The sequence below is a fragment of the Vidua macroura genome, chromosome 12, assembly GCF_024509145.1.
Source record: "Vidua macroura isolate BioBank_ID:100142 chromosome 12, ASM2450914v1, whole genome shotgun sequence".
NCBI lineage: Eukaryota > Metazoa > Chordata > Aves > Passeriformes > Viduidae > Vidua > Vidua macroura.
This window is the reverse complement of record NC_071582.1, coordinates 21062719-21085772: the sequence shown is the minus strand read 5'-3', so window position 1 is coordinate 21085772 and position 23054 is coordinate 21062719. Positions and strand designations below refer to the sequence as shown.

Sequence of the window (23054 nt, the reverse complement as noted above, 5' to 3'; positions counted from 1 at the left end):
AGGCAATCAGCACTCGAGAGGGTGGTTTGGTTTAAAACTAGGAAAAACTCATTTGCTTATGAGTTGCACTGTATTTTCTTAATTAAATTTACTAAGTAAAACGGTTTAAGTTCAGCCAACCAGTGACCTCTGGGTGTAGATTTAGATTTATAAAAAGTGTCACAGTTAAAGTAAGATTAAAAAAAAAAAAAAGCCCAAACAACAAACAGATGAGAGATTCACTTAAAGCATTTTCAAATTATCATTTGTCTCAAGGAAGTCACAGGAACACGAGGAACAAGCCCAGTGCAGGAGGGAAAAACAAAACCTACCAAATTAACACACTGTCCAAAACTCTGCATTTAAAGGATGAAACTCCAGAACCTGCAACTCTTTTAGGGTATTTTAACAAAAATACAGTATTTCAGTTCAAATTAGTTGGGTTGGGGAACTGATCAGTGTTTTATGTCTGGATATCGAGGAGGGAATGCCTGAAATTCAGGGAGCTGCTTCCCATTTCCCCATGGACCCCTTCCCAGTGGTTGGATTTGATGACCTTGAGCTCTTCTCCAACACAAGAACTGTAAAAAACTTCATTTTCAAAAGCCCAGTGACCTGCAGTGGCAGAATGGTGTGGAAACAGAAACGAGAGGGGGATCAATCACCAACAATTACGCCAGGAAAACATCTTCTCACCCCATTTCACCTCGGAGCAGCTCCAAGGAGGAGCTTTTTGGGGTGTGGGTGTGTGTTTTTAAAAACAATTACTTTTTCAAACACAGAGGCAGCTCAGGAGAGCAATCAAAGCAGCTCAGGGAGGTTGTGTCCTGAGAAAGAGCCTTCCCCAAGGCTTGGATGGGTGAAATGCACCAGCAGATTTCAAACCAGGACTTGCTAAACTGAGAAATAATCCCAGGTTATGAAATAACAGAGGTGCAACTGGGCGTGTATATACTGACTTTTACCAAACTATCAAGAATTTTTTATTTAAAAAAATCAAAATTTCGAATTCAGGAAGAACCCCTGGACTGAGCACCAGAAGCAGGGCTGGAAAGCAACTAAAGCCTGTTCTCAAACACTCTTAAGGTGCAAATAAATGAACCCAAAATTCAAATCAGTTGCTGAAATAATGTAATTTGCCATTTTAGAACTGAGAAGGGAAATCCAGAAATCCCCCCCTTACGCATCACTTCCTCCAGCTCACTTCTTCCTTGCCTGCTGCATATTGTGAATAAAGTTAGAGCAGCAGCTCTGTCTGGATCCTGTTTGGAAAGTGGCTGAGGGAAGGAAGTTCAAAACATATTTTTAGGACACTCAGGCAATAAAGTTTCCCACTTAGATAATTGTCGATGTTGTGCAAGTTGTTTTTTAATTTACAGTTACACTGGAGAGCACGGGATGCTTTTATTCTTAATTTAGGCACATTCCATGTTTCTCAGCATAACTGCAAATTGAAAATAAGCGCTGGCAATATCGCCAGTGATGGAGCTGAAGGAGGACTTTATAGTCTGAAATGTTCTAAAATTTGTTCTTAATTACCTCGTGCACATTTTACACAATTAAATTTCCATCCGAGGATTTTGCATTTAGATTGTGCGCTGCAGTTAAACCCTCATTTTCTGGAAAAGCAGCCGCCACTCCGCCACGCTCCAACTTTCAAAAGCAGACTTAACTACTGGATAACACAAAATTCCCCAGGTGAAATTCCATTCCAAGACCAATTTATACATTCCTAGATAGATGGGCTTCAAATCACCTGAAACTCTGCAGGGTATGGACCCTAATAAATATTAAATACCTCAAAAACTACTCCAAGATTTTTCTTCTCCTCCTAATATCAATTCTGCTGTCCTCTCATTGCGGAGGTTTAAAAAAAAAAAAAAAAAATCCAAAAGGATATAACAGCAATTTAGCAGAGTTAAAGTGCTTCTGAGGTTAAACTGACAACAAAGAGGAACAGAAACACAAAGCATCTTGAAGTAGGGTTTCAATTAAATGTGCAGGATTTAGTAATGCAGGGCCCCGACAAAAAAAAAAAAAAAAAAAAAAAAAAAAAGAAAAAGAAAAAAAAAAGAGTTACAAATTAATTTAATCTTCTGCCTATAGTTTGCAGCTGCACTCCAAAGTGTCTGGGGCTTAAGAACAAAGCCTTGCAAGGCCTGGGAGTGAGGAAAGCTTCAATTTTTAATGTATAAGGCCATTAGCTGATAACTTGTGGAATCTGCGACCCCTGCGGAGGGGCAGGAGCGGCAACGGAGACGGATGAAGTGACAGATTTGTTGGTGGTGGCCAGGGCTGGGAGGGGGGAAGGTTATTACCAGCACCAGAAAAATGCCCTAATAACCTTTGGGACATTCCTTGGCTTGAGCAGATGAGTTCCAGCTCTGTCATGGAGTAAAAAAAAAAAAAAATATTAAAAATCAAAGCTTAATTCGCCTTAATTAAAGATAATTAGTTTCACTTTGATTTCTTTTAAATATGAACTACAGCAAATGCACTGCCAGCTCAAGGCTGCAGACAATCAGGGTTAAATTGCACATTTCTGCCTGGCCACAAATCCTGGATATTACCGGGCTTTTACTGCTGCATCTTCAAAGGTGACGCCGGGAATGGCAGAGCCTCTTCCGAAGGGACAAAGGTGGGCCAGGGCTTTCCAGGGAAACTGTCAGGAGCAAAATCTCCACAAGTGCTCCAGGAGGGTTAATTTGATTCCTTGCTCGAGCAGAGAGGCTTCCTGCTTGGCTGTTTGCTGGGTTTAAATTCGGTACAAAAAGGGAGAAATGGGTTAAACGTGCCTGTGCTGGTGGAAATGCAGCTCAGCTTCTGCTCTCCTCCAGCTCTGCTGGAGCGAGGGTTCATCTGCCAGGACAGGCCATAAATCATGGGAAAAGGCAGGGAAATTGCCTCAGTTTTTGACTCTTTAAAAGTAGAAACAACTATAGGGTAAGAATAGGAAACAATACATAAAGTGATAGAATCCTGGAATGGTTTGGTGGGAAGGGACCTTCTGAAGATCCTCCAATCCATCCTACCATGGCCAGGGACACCTCCCACTATCCCAGGCTGCTCCAAGCCCTGTCCAACCTGACCTGGGACATTCCAGGGATCCAGGGGCAGCCACAGCTTCTGCGCCAGGGCCTCACCAGCCTCACTTACACGTAACAATATAAATACATAAAATGCATTCTGTTCCATACATTAAATAACCTCACATACAAAACACACATTCCAAACACCCACAGCTGATGTCATCCCTTAATTGTCCCTTCACCCCTCAGCCCGGGTGGAGAACTGGATTATTTATTTCCCTGCCCACAGCGGCCTAGGAGCAATTGCTGAGCAACAATGATCCATCGAGGTCTCAACCCGTGCAAACTGTACCTAAACTTCCACTTTATTGCAGCTTAGTTCACAATCTTCACCTAATATAGGGTTACATCCCAGTGCAGCAGGCGGATAAATCATCCTGGAATATTACTCTGGCTAAGTTTAGCTGGGAGTGGAGCATATGTGCTTCCGAGTCACTGAAGCACAGGCCCATAAAATACACTAATTACTGGAAGTTCTGGTCACTGAGTGATTGATAGCGCTCTGCGAGGCAACTTCCCCGGCTGCAGCTCGTGTGAGGGGCCTCCCCCAGCACACAGCAATTATTAATTCATGACCCAACCCTCAGGCACTGCTCCCTCCACTCCCAGTCCCACCAGCACCAGGCTGGACGTGGCCTGTCCCCACCCCGGTGGGTGATGGAGGTGGGAGAGGCACCAGAGGGAACGGGCTCTGCTTGGAGAAATCACCCCAAACAGCTCCAGGGAATGAAATAATCAAAACACAGGGCAGCTTTTTTTGCCCAAGAAGGAGTTTGTGAAGTGCATCATTCTACACAGAGTGCCTGAGACTCCACAAATATTCCTCAGTAAGGAGGACTCGGGCTGCTGAGCGGCTTGGGCATGGGACAGCTCCCCGTGCCTGGCTGAGCACAAGGAGGTGCCACCAAGTCACCAACATCACAGCTCTACGGTCCCTAAAACCTGGCAGCAGCCAGGTGAGGCTCCTTGCAGTAACATCAACAACAAAAAGCCTTTTTTATAGCCTTCCTGTCCTTAATCCTAGAGGGAAGGCGTTACCTTTCGCCCCCTGGTACAACTTGAGGCTGTTTCTCCCAGACCATGACAAAAATCAGGCTGTACCACCAAGATTTGGGTTTCAGATTCTTCCTTCACCACCTCTAATCACAGAATCCTTTATACTGGAGAAGAGCACCACGTCCAGCTATCAGCAGACCCTGTCCCTGAGCACCACAACTGCACCCCTGGCTCAGCTGAGGGGTGACCTGATCAGAGAGCACCCCCAGAGCAGCAAAATCCTGCAGAACCTCCCCCAGATCAGCTCACAATCCTCTCCTGGAACCGCTGGCTCAGCTGAGGGGTGACCTGATCAGAGAGCACCCCCAGAGCAGCAAAATCCTGCAGAACCTCCCCCAGATCAGCTCACAATCCTCTCCTGGAACCGCCTTCACTCCCAAGCTGATGAGATGTAACTGATCCCACATCTCAGGCTGCTCAGGAGGAGATCTCAAACCTCCTCTCCTCGACCAGTCTTGACTCCAGTTTTATGCAAACACCCTCGAGACTGAAGAGCTTTTAGAGCACCACCTCCAAGCAGAGCTGCTTTCCTTGGAGCACCCTCTTCCAGCACTTTCCTTCCCCTCTCTGCGGGCTGAGTGAGCTCTTCTGCAGCTCCCTGCGTGCCCCCAGCCCGAGTGGGATGAAGGGTCTGAGCTCCAGCACTCTGACAGTGCTCAGGTGTGCCTGAAGTACCGAGGGGAGGCACATTTGTTGGATAATTCCTGATTTTCCTATGTCTGAAATGCCTGATGGCTTCTTAAGAGATTGGTAAGAACCCTTGAAAGCTCCTGCAAATACACAGCTACTGAGAACCCTGGTCACCAAACACTTCAAATCCTCAGTCTGGGAGTTTTAAGAACTGATATTAAAGAATTAATATATAGGAACTATTATTAAAACTGATGCACAAATTCCTCTTCTCTGGGGGAGACAAACAGGGATGATCTCTGTAAGAAAATCTAATTTTCAAAGGAGACCTGGAGCACAAAGGGCAGTGGAAAGCAGAGACCAGGACGTGATACAGAAGGAGGAGCAAAAAGCCAAGCACATGAGCTTCTACTTCCAAAATTTACTTGGTTTTGGGCATTAGCAAGTTGCTTTCACTTCCTGAATTTAAATGTAGCACCAACTGTATCTGGAGATAAAATGATAAATATCACAGAATCCCGGGATGAGGTGGCTTGGGAAGGACCTTAAAGTTCATTTCCCATGGGCAGGGAACATTCCACCACCCCAGACTGCCCCAGACCCATCCAAGCCAGCCTTGCTGCTGCTATTAAACCCCAGCCAGATGGATTCGATCCTCCCTTGGATGTTTGAAAGTTCACTTGTGGATCAGAGTCATATTGGAGAGTAACAAGAAATATTGGGCCATTTAATTTCTCCTCCCGTGCAGGACACAGCTCCTGGAGAGAGGGAATGGGTTCCAGAGCCCAGCCAGCCCCAGCCCAGCCTGGATGTGTTTTATGGCTGAGTTATAAACCCTGGAAAAACAGCTTTTAGAAATGAAAATGCTGACACAGTGGTCAGTGTAGTGACAGCAGTGGCACGGGTTTAAATTGAACTTGCTTTGTCAAGCCAAGAGCACTTAAATAAAACACGGGAAAACCTCATGGAAACACACAAACTATTTGTGGTGGAACACTTCTAAACAGTTTTTCTGGGTTATGGATTAAATTCCATTTCCTTCAGAAAAAAATCCTGAAGGAAGAAAGGCAATCTCAAAAAAACTAGTAGTAACAAAAAATATGATAATAACAATGATAATAATAATGATGATAGCAATAACACATAATAATGATGATGATATAACTGCATATCTAATTTCATTGTATTTTAATTTTATTTTTATTTTTTTTTATTTCTGAGGGGGTGCCTGAGCACTCTCAGACTCCTCTTGCCTCAAAGGGAACATGAACAGTCCCCATTTCTCAAAGCTTAGGCAGGACTCCCATCCCAGACTTTCCCCTCTCTCCTCCCAACTTTTTTGGGGCAGTTTCCTCAACCTCCCAAATACCACTCCCACTTCTCATCACACACAGCTTTGCAGCAAAGAAATTCCAGAGGTTTTAAGGGCTCAGAGGAGCATTAAAGAAAATGAGAAGATTTACTGACAATTTTACATCCTCACCTGCCAGCACAGCCCTCGCTGCCTCGATCTCACAAGATATTTCCTTTAAATTAACATGCTGCTAACACCCAGGTGTGGGGCTGGAGCAGGACTTCACTGAGTGCAGATGACTTTAAATCCTACAGCAAACACCAGCTCCCCTTTTCAACAGCAACAAGAGTGTCTCCATCCCAATCCCCACGTCAATAGGGTGTTACTTTAATGACACTGACCTTGTGTGGCTCTTGGAGCACCTCTTTCACCTTTTTGGAGGCATTTTTCTAAGGCACTGTCCTTGTTTTCATCATTTAACATCACTCAGAGCACTTCAATCAAGCTGCTGCTGGTGGGAGAGGTCTCGGAGGAGCAGCTGACAAACCAATTAACAAAGCACCCAGACCCAAACTGCCTCCTGCACATCTGGTTCAGGAGAAACCCGTGGGAAGTGAGGGAGAGGAAGGTTGGGAAGGTGTAAAACCAGAGGAGGAAATGCAAATGAAAGGAGTTTTACCAATACAATTCAGCCTGCACGTGGAATTGATGAGCAGCCAAGTCAGCCACTAACAATCCTAAAATAAACTCCAAATATCTTGTGGTGGATCACCGAGCTGCTGGGGCACAGCTTTTAATTCAGCAAAGGACTGGGAAATGCTTTATTTATAAGGTCCTGTGTTTATATCACTCTTTGTATCACCCACACCACCACAAAGTCTTCCTGCAGTACAACCTCAGCCCTTTTTTGGCCAGAATTATTTACAGAATGTATGAATCTCTCCCAAAATCCTGAGGGAGGGCTCTCCAGCACCACAAACCATTCAAATGTGCAGTGAAACAAATGAATTTGTTGAACAAATGAAGAGCCCTCCCTCCCTCCCCTGGGACACATCAAATTGTGTCACCCTGCCACTCAGGGCTGGCTCCAGTGACACTGATTTACCTCATCTGCAAGCACTGATTCAGCACTCACCACCTGCATCTTGGTCAAAAGGGTTTTGGCAAGGAATTTGCTGTGTGAAAATGTAAAAATGGTTCAACTCTGGGCTGGCAAGATGTGAAATGTGCCAAGATGCAGAGGGCCAGCACTGAGACTGCTCGACTTCATCTTCTGCTAAAAATCCTGGTTACAGCTCACTTAAAAGGTCCAGCTTCACCTTAAAATGAGGAAAGAGAGAGGCATAAAGAGGGGCAAAAGAGAAAAAAAGGAAAAAAGGAAGAGGGAAAAAGCCTCCACACACCAGGGCCTACCTCCTACTGGAAGTTTTATTTAAGTTTTACTTAAACATGGAGTTTTATTTAAGACCTCAAATGAACAAACCCATTCTAAATACAGCCCAAATTAGCAACAGGAAAAGGCACATAAATATACAGGGAACTTAAAGAATAAACCAAGGTTAAATGAAAATATTTTGATGTTATTTTTGATGTAAGAGTTAATTTGAGAGCTCTCTACATACCTCCATGAAGGAAATCCCCAGGCTCCAAACATCCGAGTGAATCCCGTACTGCTCCCCCGAAATCCTCTCAGGCTGTGGAGAAAAGCAGAGGAACAACTCCTGAGCCTTGCAGGCAGACAGGGATTCTGCTCCGAAGCTGCTCCAGGGCAAGGGATGGGGAAAAAAAAAAATCACAGGATCCTGGAATATTCTGAGCTGGGCGGGAATAAATTCCAGCTCCTGGCCTTGCACAAGCATCCCAAAATCCCACCCTGGGAGCAGTGTCCACACACTCCTGGAGCTCCTCCACTCCCTGGGGAGCTGCTGTGCCCCAGCACCCTCTTGGGGAAGAAACTTATCCTAAAATCCAATGCAAGCTGCCCTGGCCCAGCTCCAGCCTTCCCTGGGCTCTGTCACCGACCCCAGAGCAGAGATCGGAGCTGCCCCGCGGGAAGTTGAGACACCAAAAACCACCAAGATGCTTCAAAGCTTCCCTGGCAGGGAGCAAATCCAGGAAAATTCAGGAATTCTTCAGGAAAATCTGGGTCCATGCACCTTGCAAGGTTGGCCTTGGATTTGTGTTTGGGTTGCTTAACCCAAGGGAAAAGCCAAGGGTTAGTGCAGGTGAGCAAAGCACAAGGTCAAGTTGAGAGAATCCAATTTTCCACTTCCCTCCCCAAATCCAGGCACCACAGCAAGGAAAAAATTCCCTGTGTGGAGCCCAGAGGTTGGGGAATAACTACAGTTAAAAAGCCAAGTTACTGAAGCCAAAAGAATCACCACATGGTGGCAATTTTATTTTTTACACTTCTTAATTTTGGGCTTTTTGACCTGTAGGGAAAAAAAAAAAAAAAAAAAAAAGCAGCCCCTGCTCCAAACTATTAATAGCAGGTTTAATGCTTCATGAAATGGAGTGCTGTAAAAAATATCTGCTGGTTTTTACTTGAAAGCTACAATTTAAGCATTTCCAAGGTCAAGTACAGCATGAAATGCAACAATAAAAGGCTCCCTGAGACTCCTCTCCCCACTGTGCTGTTAATGCACCTGTCTGGCCCAGCCACCTACAAAGGATTTTCACTCTTTAATAATCCAGAGACCTTTGTTAGAAAACAAACTCCCAAATTAGTGCCACTCCAATGTGTTTTTGGATGTTCACCCTGTGCTGCTACTCCCAGGTCAGGAGCTTTTATCGCGGCGTGAATGTTAAATAAAAACCACACTGCTGCCCATATTCCCTCTAAAAACATCCTTCCAAAACCCCCCAAAACCCCACAATTTCACCACATTGACCAAATCTCACTTGTGAGTGACCCAAAAATCTTATTTTATTGTTTTTTTATTCACTGAGTATAACTAACCTAGGTGAGCACATCTTAGAGATGTTTGCGACAGCACTGTGTGATTTTTTTTTTTAAGCTGATAAATTTTTATCCTGACATATTTTTATAGTGACATATTTTGGTAGTGACAAATATCCTCACAAAGGTGCAGATGTGCAGCCAAAAGTAATTTTATAACGTGATATGGGATGTGCTAACCTGGCCCAAGCAAGGTTAACATCCACCCCATTTTTTAGACCTTTCCCAAGCTACCAAATGAGATTTGTAATTCACATTGAGGAATATTAAATTGTTTTTTTTTTCTTAAAGTTCAAGCTTTAAAGAGCAAGTTCCAGTGAGGAATTGTGGACTCACAAAAGATAAGGGCAAAGAAATCAGCTTTTTAAACAAAAGATGGATTTAAAAGTACAGAAGAGGAAAATAGGAATAACAGATGCATCAAGGATCACTCTAAATACACAGCCCAAGGTGTTTTCTCTTAAAAATTTCTAGAACTGATTATTTTTTCATCCATTTTTTTTTTCTGCATAAAATGCTGATGAAATGATTTTACAGAAAATGCGTTTTGGTTGGAAATTTTAATTTCTCAATCAAAAAGCTTTATTTTGTTTTCAAAAACAAAACAAAACAAAACAAAACAAAAAACCCAAGAAAATCAAGAAGCTTTTTATTTTTTTTCAAAGAAAACCTCAATTTTTTCAAGAGTTTCACATTCACTGCCAGCCTGCCAAGTGGGTGAAGCAAAGCTTATGACCTTCATTATTTTTTGAGGGCTTGCCTGGAAATTTGATGACAACAAACGACTCAATCAAGAAGCAAAGCGATTTTCACACAGAAAATCAGATCGGGAACATTTTGAGCTTAAACTTCTGCTTCACAATTAAGAGATGGAGGCATCACATCCATCCAGAAAAGCAAAAAAAAGCAATTTATTTAATGCACACCTGGGAAAGAGAACTGTAATCTTGGTTTGGGCACTAAAAGCATAATACAATTTAATTCTCAGCCCAGCTTAAGACCAGTTTGAAGCAACAGCTGAGCTGGAAAAGTTGATTAATTTGAAGCTGTTTCTTTGTCTGGATCTCTGTGTTCCAGCTCTTTTTTTATCTCTGTTTTTTATTTAAAAACCCCCCATTTCCCTGCTATTCTGATGTATTTATTTTATGCTATTTCTGAGCATTCTGATGACACAAGACAGCCTGTGTCACCTAGGATGGTGACTTGAGCCTTTCAGAAGCCACACAATGAGCACACCTCAAGTGGAAAAGCACTTAGCAAATAAATGGGAACCCCGACAAGAAAATCAGAAAAAAATACCTGAAAGCGATTAAAGGTCACGGATTTCTCCCTCCCCTTCCCTGAGGTTTGAAAAACATGAGCACCAACCACTTTGTGCTGTTTGTATTTTTATTTGAAACCAGCAGAGCACTTCTTTTTCTCGGCAATATTAGGAGCAGTTTGCTCAAAGGGTTTTAATGGCCAAAAGAAGAGCTCAGAAAATGCTTTAAAAAGTGAGGCAGTGGAGTTTTCCCCTCTGAAATGGGGAATTGAAAGGGATCCAATGGGTCTGATGGAAAATCCACTCTGGTTTGTGCAGAGAAATTTGTGCAGAAAACCCACTCTGGTTTGCTCAGGCTGGCACTTGGCAGCTCTGAACCCAAACCCTGCCCCAAACTATGCGTCCTTAGCAATGTGCTAAAAAAAATTATTTAAAAAAAAAGGGAATTTAGGGACTTTAATGCACAGGAACAGGACAAAAATGGTCTCGTGTTAACAAAGACTGACCAAAATTTGTACAGAAAAGTGGAAGTACTGATGACTTCCTGCATTCTGAGCTGAAAAACTTGCACTTTAATACCCTGATGTTATTCATCCCAATGTTTTTAGGTTCAGATTTCCACGGGGTGTTTAGGAATGCCCACCAACCTCTGCACAATGCTTCCCTAAACTCCAGCATTCCCAAAACGGGGATGGTTTGGGGCTGGCAGTGATCTGCAGAGAGCCACAAGCTGTGAGTGGAAAACTGTTTTTTTTTTGAATGTCCAACTGGCTCTCTTTGTTCCCAGTTGTCACCAGGAGCAAAAAAACCAGAAAATATATTTTTAAAAAAACACTTTTCCAATATTCCTCCTCCCTCTCAGCAAGAAGTAGAAGAGTTGTCCCGTGGAATGAAGACAGGGGATGGGAAGAGATGGAGATTTGAGGATTGATTTAGGATATCTCCTGCCTTGAACAGAACAAGAGTGAGGACAAATAATTCCGTTTAAATGTTCTTCCTGCATAAATGCACTTACCGCCATATAAGCATTTGTTCCAACATACGTCTTGGCTATGGAATTCACCAGCTATCAGACAAAACAGTCTGTTAGAACAATATAAAGATAATGTGGAAATAAAATGGGCAATTATTCCTCATTTAACCTACAATCATCATCCCTATAAATCAACTAAAAATTATGTAAAAAAGGGAAGGGATTTATCCGCCAAGGCGTTAAAAATGATTACATCTCGCCTGGGCTGGGGAATGAGGATTCCAATTTAAGCAAGCACTGCATTACAGTTTATGGCAGATAACCTTAAACAATTGTGTTAAGCAGGATGCTGCTTGTTTTAGTACCCCAAACCAGTCTGATATAAAAAGTGAATTAGGAGGAAGCAGGATTGAGCACACTCATTTTTCAGTCAGATGTGAATAAAGCCCCAATTCATCCCTTAAACACTGGAGGGACAACAGAGCCTGCCAGCCCATAATACAAGGCTGACCTTCTCTTTGGGCCTCATGTTTGGCTGAGAGGAAAAGGTGCTGAAATTCAAATCAACAGCACAGCGAGCTCATGGGTCACTAGCAGAGAAGTCCTCCAGGGAGGCCCAAAATGGAAATTAATTAAAATTTGTGCTGCACATTGTCAAAGCCCACCACTATTGTTGCTCCCAATATTAATTTTTATTGTGGGCCAGTTGGGCTCCCCAGACACGTCTCTTGCTCTGCCCTCCCTTTTGTCTGGGCAAAAGGCTCCCAGATCAAAGCTGCATTTCAATGAAGTTTGCCATTCGTAAGTAGTAATTACAATATCAGCAGTTTTTACTGTCATTAAACAATGAACAATCATATTCAGATGGAGGAAAAGTCGCCCAGAGATTAAAAATGAAAAGAGCTGTCCCAGCAGAGAGGGGTTTGCTGTGGGGCTGCCAGGTGATTTGGACACCAGGAGGGGAGTGGGGAGAGATGCAAAGGGGGAATTTACCTGGGTGCTGACCCCAAAGTCACAGAGCTTCACCTGGCCCCGGGTGTTCACCAACATATTGGAGGGCTTCACATCTGTTTGGGGGGAAAAAAGTGGATTATGCACATTCTCCTGGACAATAAATACACCATTTATGGAGAATACCTCAACTGGAAGGGAGTCACATCCAAATCCAGCTCCTGGCCCTGCACAGGACAACCCCAAATATCCAGGGAGCACTGGCATGGTGGCTTTTGATAGGAAATATTACAAATATCTATTTCAAATGCAGTGGTTTGTGAGTCAGCAGCACAGATAAAATTCCATGTATATAAAAAAAATATACATCCTCTCCACACAGATATTAGATGGTATTTACACAGATGACTTTATACAATACTAAAAATCCACATTATTAAACCTGCAGGTGACACCAATCTGGATCAGACACCAAGTGCACTGATGGACAGGAAAAGAACTCACGGGGATTTTGACAAACTGGAAAATCAGCCTGAAAAAAGGAAGGAATTCCATAGGGATACGTGGAATTACTGCATTTGGACAGGGGTTAATCCTGAACTCACAGGGATTTTACCAAATTGCAAAATCAGCCTGAAAAAAAGATGGAATTCCATAAATAAAGTATCAATGTCCACTCCAGAACCAGAATATCAGTGAAAATATTCCGATGCTGACTGCCCCTGATGCCACAGGAAGTTGGTGCACTGCTGTAAAATAAAATCAACTGGGAATAAACTCCTGAACATCCAGCCTGGCTTTAGTGCAGGAAACTCTGAACATCTTTGCAGTTCCAGAGATGCCAGCGGGGGAGCAGAACGTGCACGTTATAGCCTGGCTTAAACATGGGAAGATTAGAGCCTGGCTTTGCCTAATCACTGCCTTCTTCTGTCAAAATGGATTAAAGGCAACAGCTTGAATCAGTGCCTCCTCTCAAAGTGAGCACTGGTTGGGGGCAGATGGATGAAACCCAACTAGAAAAGAACCTAATTTTGTTTATCATTAGGTTTGCCTTGCTTTAGCAGCTGTTTGCTGGTACCACAGGAGCTGCCTTAATTTGTCTCTGCAATGTAGAAATGCAGAACCTCAATTAAGAAGCTGATTAAAGCTCGCCTCTATTTGAGCTAAAAATCCAGATTAAAAATGGGAGCACCCAATAGTTCCTATAGACCCCAGGTGGGGCAGTACGTTGTAAGTGAGGTATCAACACTGCTGGTACTGTAATTCCTGTAAATTCTGTGATTCCCCCCCAAAAATCCCAGTCCTGAGCATGCAGAGGCTCAATTTGTGTTTGCTGATCTCCATCTTTAGGAATTCCACCCACGTGCTGCACTTTTGATGGAGTTTTGCCTCCTCTGGAGCTGAGTGACTTTGCTAAATCCAAGCAGACGTGCAGAGCACACCAGAGGCTCTCTCCTGAATCCTGAGCAGAACAAGGTGCAGAATAATTCTGCTTCACCTTCCTCCTAAAAAGATGGAGCCACCTCTGAGCTGGGCTTGGCTGGGGGTGGAATGAGCCCAGCCCCAGGAGCACACAGGGAATGCTGCTATTCCAGGATGTCCAGCTGTTCCCAACTTTTAGGGGAAAACTGAGTCCAACCAGTTCTGCTTTTAGCTGTAACAAAAAGGATCCTGAAATCCTCCCACAAACAAAGCTGAAAATCCTAAAAGGAAGAAAGCAGTGGGAAATTGGCCCCTTAAGGATGGGCAGGGGAGGTTGGGGACCCTACAGAGCAAGGGGCAGTCACACAAACCCTGCAGGAGCAAATCCAAGCTGTCCTTCCAGCAGAACCAAACCACAAAACCAGGGAATTTACTCAAATATTTGCTGTATGTTCCAATGGCTGTGCTCATTTCCTCAAAAAGGAAAGGAAGTGACAGCCCTGCACAAAATATCTGCTGCTGAAAGCAGGGAGGACAATCAGCTCATCAGCAAATCAGCCCTTTGCTCCCATCACCCACTTCAGTTAATGGGTTAAATATTTTTTGGGTTTGGGAAACGAGTGTGCATAAATAATGTTCTGCACCATCTGCTTGTGATTAATATTAGTGTTGAGAAGTGAAAGAATTTAAACAAGAGCCAAAAGGGGTCATTATGCTCCCATTACCAGGGCTTGCTTAATACAAATGATTTCTATGAAGCATCATTACAGAGGATGAACAAGTTCTCCTCGTGATGGAGCTGCCTGAGTAGTTTCACCTCTCTGCAAACAAACAGAACCTCCGAGCTCTTACTCACCAGTAAATAGAACCATCAGAGGTTCAGCTTTTTGAACGCCAAACATTTCACTCCTTGGTGGCATTGAAAAGCAAACAGATTCATGATTGTGTGAGGGAGAAAAAAAAAAAAAAGAAAAAAAAAAAAGCCCTGAGATGCTTTAAAAGCTATCTCTTGACTTCTCCTGCCTTTTAAAAACAGCAAACAGCAACAGGCCAGGTTCAAGGAAGGCAGCAGCGTGGTTTGGCAGAGGCCAGGATTAATTTTTTTTTAAATAAGCCTTAAGTGGTCCATGAGTGGGCAAGCCCCTTGTTTAGCTTCACACAGAGACATAAATAAATGCATGAAAAAACAGAATTTGTGTTCAGCTTTACATACAGACATAAATAAACTCATGGAAACACAGAATGTGTGTTCAGCTTTACATACAGACATAAATAAACTCATGGGAACACATTATTCTGGGATGGCTTGGGTGGGAGGGGACCTTAAAGCTCATCCTGTCCCCCCCTGCCACGGGCAGGGACAGCTTCCACTATCCCAGGTTGGTAAATCCCCAAACACCCCTGGATTTGTGTCTGTGCCCCACTGGATGGCCCTAATGCTGATTATATCCCCCAGAGATAAAACAGGAGTGGGGGAGGCAAAAATGCAGCTCTGGACATCTCTGGTGAAATCCTCAGCCAGCAATCAGATGGGTTTTTACCTTGAACAAAAGCTTTGGTCAAATTCTGCCTGCCCAGAGGTGTGGCTTGTTCACCTCAAGCCTTTCAAAAAGCTTGGAGTTAATGATCTTAAAGGTTTTTTTCCCACCCTTAATCTTTCTATGATTCCATGGCTTATGAAAAGCAAATGGAAATTCTATCTACAGCATTTTGACACAATAATAACAACAGCAATAACATTATTATTATTATTAATAATAATAATAACAGCAATAATAATGGTGAGAAGGTGGGAACACTCCTCCAGTGCCTGTCCCTCACAGCCAGAACAAAGAGGAGTGGAATATCCTTGGATTTCTGATGTCCTGGGGGAAAAGGAGGTGGCCTGAGTGATGCACAGACCTCCTCCTGCCACAGAGCAGATCTCCAGATCCTCGAGTCTCCCTCATTTCAAACCAGCAACGCTTCCAGAACTTCCATTTAAAACCTAACCAGGAACTGAGGTGCCCAAACCACTAAATAAATAAATATTTGTAATATATATAAACAGCCCCAGTACTCACAGAGCCAAGTCACCAATCCAGCTCAGTACAATTAAACACAAGTGGGTAACATTGATTTCCTGCAATTCCTTTAAGAAGCAGGTGTGAACAAAGCAAAACACAGCAGATAAAATGCACACGGTCTATACTTATTCTTGAACTTAACAGATTCTGGTTTGTCTTTAGACAAACTTTGACTTTGTACATGATTAGACTTGTTTAATTGCTAATTCTGTTTTAAATCTAAGTTAATTTCTCATTACCCTTCCATTTCTACTTCTTATCCTCTGGGGAAAAGAGCACACTTATCATTGGGACATTCTCACATCTTCCAAGGAAGTGGTGGAGGTGTTAATCTTATGTTTATGTTTGATGTGGGTGTGATGACTCCAGCTCGGGTTTATTAATATGCACGGCTATCACCTCATTAGTTGTGAGGTTTGTTTTGAAGTGAAGCTGTAATATTTGCTGAGATGTCTGATCTGCAATAAAAGACTTGCTTATTGTTTGTTTCCTTGGCTTTAATTCCCTGCTCCAGCACACAGCTCTGCCCTGGGACTGCTGCAGCCCTTCCTTGGAAATTCCTCACTCTCCTGCTCTGCCCTGGGTGACACAGCAAGAAAATCAGGAGCCAAAATCAAAACCAGACAGCTGAAGGACATCACCTGCAGAAATAATCTCCTGCCTGCCATTCCATCCCTCTGTCCCTGCTTTGAAGATACAGAAATTCACATTTTCTGTATCTCAAAAATGGGTAAAAGAATACAATTCTGAACCTGGAATGCTCATTGTGCCCTCCATGGCGTTCTGCAGTGCTGGGTCAATCCAGCAGCAGAGCAAGGCCAGAAAAATCAGAAGAGTGATGAAAAATCAGTTTCTGAGCTTTTCTTCAGACCACAGCAAGGACCAAACATCATTCATCAAAATCCCAGAGCTGCTCCTCAATCAAGGCAAGGAAACCCAGGCAGGAGGGGAGGTTTTGTTCTACTGGCACAGCAAAAATCTGAACCAGCTTCTAAATGCACAGCATTTATGCTCTCTCCAAATCACAATCAGAAGGTGGCCAGAAAAATATTAAAAAAAAAGTAAACATTTCAAATAATTTTTCTTTTTGGGTGTTGCAAAAGTGTGGTGTGAAGCCTGTTAGAGAGCCATACCCAGCCATGAGGGTGTGAGGCCTGTGAGGGGCTGAGCCCAGGTTGGTTTGTAAAGCACAGCTGAATAATTTGAGTTTTCCAATGTTCCTGCTGCCTTTTGTTTTCTATTTATTCTGACAATTCCTTGGGCAGCTCCAGCACCAGACTGCTCCTCCTCGTGCAGGGAGGGGATGGAGCTGATAAATAAACCCTGCAGCTGGCAGCACTCGGGAGAGCAGGGGAGGTGTTCAAACCCTCCCAGAAATGGAGCCACCGCAGCCACCTGGGTCTGCTCCGGGTGATTTCTGCCCTTTTCATCCAAATCCAGCCCTTCAGCCTGGCAGGCAAAGGGTGAGGGGCCTCAAGCAGTGCCAGGGCAGGGTCAAAGTTGGGCAGTAGGGAAGATTTCCTCACAGGAAAAGTTTTTCCAGCCCTGGCACGGGAGATTCCATCCCTGGAGGGGTTTAACACCCGTGGGGACATGGCACCTGGGGACACGGGGCAGTGCCAGGGAAAGCTTGGCCTGGATGGTCTCAGAGGGCTTTTCCAGCATTGATAATCTGTGATTGCAGAAAATCCAGGTGCTGAATGGATCTCTGCTGGTGCTTCTGGCCAGGACATGCTGCCAGGCAGAGCCAGCCCTTGGGGAGGAACCGTGAGGGAGCGAGGAGGGGCCGGAGCCATGAGGGCGTGAGGGGAGCTATGAGGGCGTGAGGGAAGCCATGACAGTGTAAGGGGAGCCATGACAGTGTAAGGGGAGCCATGAGGGTGCAAGGGCAGCCATGAGGGTGCAAGGGGAGCCATGAGGGTGCAAGGGGAGCCATGAGGGTGTGAGGGCCTGTGAGGGCATGAGGGGAGCCATGAGGGCACGAGGGGAGCCATGAGGGTGCGAGGGGAGCCATGAGGGCGTGAGGGGAGTCGTGAGGGTGTGAGGGGAGCCATGAGGGCGTGAGGGCAGCCATGAGGGTGCGAGGGGAGCCATGAGGGCGTGAGGGGAGCCATGAGGGTGTGAGGGGAGCCATGAGGACGCGAGGGGAGCCATGAGGGTGCGAGGCCTGTGAGGGCGTGAGGGGAGCCGTGAGGGTGTGAGGCCTGTGAGGGCATGAGGGGAGCCACGAGGGCGTGAGGCCTGTGAGGACGTGAGGGGAGCCATGAGGGCGTGAGGGGAGCCATGAGGGCAGCCATGAGGGTGTGAGGCCTGTGAGGGGCTCAGCCCAGGTTGGTTTGTAAAGCACAGCTGAATAATTTGAGTTTTCCAATCTTCAAAGAGCCGTGGCAAAGAATTCTGCATTCAACTGGATTTTCTTGGTTTCTGGCCTTTTTCAAGAAGACAAATCTTCCCATCCTTTGGCCTTGGTGATTTTTAACACCCCAGCAAGGGCAGGGGAATTAAAGATCCACTGAGGTGCTCTTTCCTCAGGAGGGACCTGGGTTACTGCTCCCAGGAGGAGGGAAGAGATGTGGGAATACACAGCAACATCAGGGACTACACCAGCTACCTCCAGACTCCTTGGAAACATTAAAAATGGAATAAGTTTCTCCTTTTTTTTTTTCTTTTTTTTGGCGGGGGGGAAGTTTTGTGTAGGGATAATGGGCTTTTCTATTCTTTAAACAGCACTTTCCACATTGTTCTTTCAAATTTTGGTGGACCTCAATTAGTTTTTCCAAGTAGACACATTTTAAACAAAATTTAAAAAGCAAGGAATAAATGAGAAGTTAAAAAAAAAACCACCCCGAATTAGCTGCAGGAAAGAGAATAAACAGCAAAACCCCAAATTGACTTATGTCCAAGCAGGTTTAAAGCCTTTCACTGTCCCTGACCATGGTAGGTTTTACAGATCTGAGCCTCCAGCAACACTTGTGGCTGTCACATGAGATTTCTGAAGCACCAAAGAAAATTCATTGCCTATTTTCTGTTTCCACTACCAGTCAAACATCTCATTTCCATGTTGATTTTTTCCATTGTGCACCTCTTTGCAACCCTAGGCTTCTAAATCCCTATAAAATTCATTTCTCTCCTCAGTCCTTTTCTTTTCAGGGGAGGAGGGAGAGCAATAAAATAGCAATAAAAATGTTTTACAAGAAAGTGTGCAAGGTTAATGAGTGAGATTCATTCTGCATTACCCCACTGGACTCAAAGCAGATGTTTGCTTGGTCTTTGGAGAAAGTGATGTTAAAATTTCATGGGAAAACAGAAAACATCTGCTACTCACCTCTGTGTAAAATCTTCAGGCTCCATAAATAGGTCAGGCCTTTCACAACCTTTAGGTAAAAGAAAGAAAAAAAAAAAATCACATTTTAGGGATTCCTGATAGGAAAAATCCCACGTTTCAGCTGGTGTGGGAGATCAGAGAAGCCAGATGTACGAATGAAGGCAGGAGCAGGAAAAGGGGAGACCCCACCTCCCTCCCAGGTGAGCCCTGCTAAAAACCTGCAGCAGGTCCTTTATTAATGCACAAATTAATAATACACACATTAATTTCTTGCCAGGAGCTGTAAGCTGAACTCAGCTGAGCTCACACTGAATCCCTTCAGGCATCTCAGTGGATCTTTAATTCCCCTGCCCTTGCTGGGGCGTTAAAAATCATCAAGGCCAAAGGATGGGATGATTTGTCTTCTTGAAAAAGGCCAGAAACCAAGAAAATCTCTTAATAACCTCTTCCACTTCATCCTCCCTTCCCTTTTTTTCTTTTCCTTTGCTTTCCTTCATTTACTCAATGCAAACGTGGAACTTTTCTTCTTCAGCTGTGAGAATTCCCTCCTTCTCCTCTCATTTTGGAGCAAACACAAATGCTGCTGCATCTCACAGCAGAGAAATGACAGCTCCTAAAACACAACTCCTAGAGGGAAATACAACTCCTAAAACCAAATATACAATTCCTAAAATACAACTCCTAGAAGGAAATACAACTCCTAAAACCAAATATACAATTCCTAAAATACAACTCCTAGAAGGAAATACAATTCCTAAAACCAAATACAATTCCTAAAACACAGCTCCTAAAAGTAAATACAATTCCTAAAATACAACTCCTAAAACCAAATACAATTCCTAAAACACATCTCCTAGAAGGAAATACAACTCCTAAAACCAAATATACAATTCCTAAAATACAACTCCTAGAAGGAAATACAACTCCTAAAACCAAATACAATTCCTAAAACACATCTCCTAGAAGGAAATACAACTCCTAAAACCAAATATACAATTCCTAAAATACAACTCCTAAAACACAATTCCTAAAACCAAATACAATTCCTAAAGTACAACTCCTAGAAGCAAACACAATTCCTAAAATACAACTCCTAGAAGGAAATGCAACTCCTAAAATACAACTCTTAGAAGGAAATACAACTCCTAAAACCAAATACAATTCCTAAAATACAACTCCTAGAAGGAAATACAACTCCTAAAAGGAAATTCCTAAAAGGAAATACCACTCCTAAAATAAACTCCTAAAAGTAAATACAGCTCCTAAACCAGGGCAGGTTTCAAAATTTGCTCCTTCCACCACCAAAGCTGCTAAAGCCCAACTCCAAAGCCAGCTACTGCAGCACAAAACTCAACCAGCACAAAACTCCAACCACAAAATTCCAGCCACTGCTGACCTCCCCAGCCCATCCCTGCTGGCTCTTTTAAACACTCTCCACCTCTGAGGTGAAATTTAATTCCATTTCCAAGAGGTTTTCCTCATGGATCTCCAGAACAATGAAGCATTTCTGACACTGCTAAAGCTGTGTGAGTTCTGCAGTCAAGACAATTCATTTTCTGTGCTCTGAGTAGCCCAAAATGAAATTATTTATGTTGCAGTGATCGAGCAGAAGTGCTAAACATGATACAGAGTGAAAGCAGAGTAATTTTCTGCCTTCCTCTTGGATTAGAAACTCTTTCAAAATTTAAAATTTATTCTGTAAGAAAAATGATGTTGGTGGAATCAGAATCTTTTTGTAGAGCAAATAACGATGGTGGATCCCAAATAAATTGTTCCAGGAGATAATTCCTCCCTTAAACTCACTCCAAACCAAACCATCCCCTGGCTTCAGATGCTTTTTACCTTCAACAAAAGCTTTGGACAAATTCTGCCTGCCCAGAGGTGTGGCTTGTTCACCTCAAGCCTTTCAAAAAGCTTGGATTTGATGATCTTAAAGGATTTTTCCCAACCTTAATCTTTCCATGATTCCATGGCTTATAAAAAGCAAATGGAAATTCTATCTACAGTGTTTTGACATAATTACACCAGCAATAATATTAAAATAATAATAACAAATAACAAGCAAACAAATAAATATAAATAATAAAATTAATAATAATAATAATGTGCTGTACCAATGCAAAAATAAATCAAGGAGATGCAACATTTCAAGCTTCCTCCAATGGCCAAAGGGATTTTCAGAACAGTAAACTCTTTGATTATTAAAAATGTATTTAGAGTATTGAAAATCTTTAAAACCATAGGGAATTATTTAGTTCAAAGCAAGCATCCATTAAAAAAAAAAAAGGAACCATTTCTCAGGGAACAAATCAACAGCTGTGAGTTATTGAACATCTTTATTATGGAACATGTGCTGGGGAAGCAGTGAGGGAAGCCATGGAATTAAGCAAACTCTCCCTTCAGACTCTCTGGGTGTACAAAGGAATAAAAAAGGAGTTTTTCCCTTTCTCCTGGGCTGTAAATCTGCTCACAGGAGCCCCCCAGATGGACTCAGCTCGTCGCTCACTCCCCTTACATTTGCCTATTAGGGAAGGACTCTCAAGCATTAAATATTATTCTAAAACTGGAGGGGAGAATCTTTTGATTGAAGCTGGAGCAGGAATTATTGGTATTCAGTAAAGGAGGTTTTACAACAATGCCTTGACAAAGCCTTGACACAAAAAGTGCTTCCACCTGCTGTCAATCTCCCACTCTGCTGACAGTTCAAGTGCACATCCTTTCAGGGAGAACTTCAATCAACAGCAGCGCTCAGAACACAGAGCACAATGTCACTGCTCCAGGAATGGGAGGGAAAATAAATGTGTGAAGTGGCAAGCCAAGGCAGAGAGGGTTTGACAGCCCCAGCCCAGCTCAGGATGGAGCAGCACCACCCCAGGAGTGGCCACAGCGTCACTTTGGGGCTTCTAAAATCTGCTTTTCCTTCAAAAATCACTCCAGCTCTCCATACAAATAAAAACAGGAGGAAGGAGAGGGATTGAGGGAGATTTCCCCTTCTCACTGCTGGTGTCTCACAGAGGGAACAGGCATGGATTTTAGGGTGAAGGCAGAGATCCCTCCACATCTCCTGAGAGAACTGGGATCGTCCAGCCTGGAGAAAAGAAGCTCCAGGGTGACCCAAATGTGGCCTTGCAGTGCCTGAAGGAACCAAAACCAAAACCAGAGACAATTCCCAAGGCATGGAGGGACAGGACACAGGGAATGGCTTCAAACTGCCAGAGGGCAGGGCTGGATGGGAGACTGGGAAGGAATTGTTCCCTGGCAGGCTGGGCAGGCCCTGGCACAGGTGCCCAGAGAAGCTGTGGCTGCCCTGGGGTTCCTGGAATGTCCAAGGCCACACTGGTCAGGAAACCATTCCCTGTCTCCTGTCCCTTGTCCCAGTCCCTCTCCAGCTCTCCTGGAGCCCCTTCAGGCCCTGCAAGGAGCTTTAAGCCCTCCCTGGATCCTTCCCTTCTCCAGGGGAACATTCCCAGCTCTCTGCAACCCTTGGAGCAGCTCTGGGGCCTCTCTGGAATTGCTCCACATCCATGCCAAGTCTGGTTGAGAGGGCAGAAGATGAGAAAGGCAAACTCAGTGGTGCCCATTTGGGTTGGAAAAGCCCTCCCAGATCAACGAGTCCAAGCCCAGAAATCCCAAAGCTGGAGCCAGAGGAGTGCTGGGATGCAGGGAATGCCTGCATGTGCTGCATCCTTTTCCTCTGGAAATGGTTTCGCTTAAAAACTTCCACAAACTGCAATTCACAGATGTGCAGGTCACACATGTTACCAAGCAGCTTCCACAGATCCATGCACTGGACATGTCTTGGGAGAATTAAAAAAAAACAAAAAGACTGTGGACATGGGGAAGGGAAAAAAAAACAAACTGTGAGGAAAAAAAAAAATATGGAAGCTGCATGTTTTGTCTACAAAATCCATCCATGGAGCTGCAGCTTTTGTCTGGCACTCTGCTCCTTCAGCAGCCCCAGGATCTGGGTGATCCCAAGGTGCTCAGGGGGATTCCAAGGACTCAGCACAAAGGTGCCCCAGCCCCCAAAAAAGGCTCTGCTGCCCCCT

General features: G+C 44.0%; 1 protein-coding gene across 3 annotated transcripts in view; it reads right to left on the bottom strand.

The window, feature by feature from the left end:
• Positions 1–23054, bottom strand: part of MAP2K5 (mitogen-activated protein kinase kinase 5) — a 146134-nt gene that overhangs the window by 52768 nt on the left and 70312 nt on the right. For all 3 annotated transcript variants that reach the window (XM_053988650.1, XM_053988649.1, XM_053988651.1), the window contains exons 13-16: positions 19006–19054; positions 12235–12308; positions 11284–11334; positions 7671–7742 (exon numbers count right to left, since the gene is read on the bottom strand). In XM_053988650.1, the coding sequence (XP_053844625.1) occupies positions 7671–7742; positions 11284–11334; positions 12235–12308; positions 19006–19054 (246 nt within the window). The remainder of the gene's footprint in view (positions 1–7670; positions 7743–11283; positions 11335–12234; positions 12309–19005; positions 19055–23054) is intronic.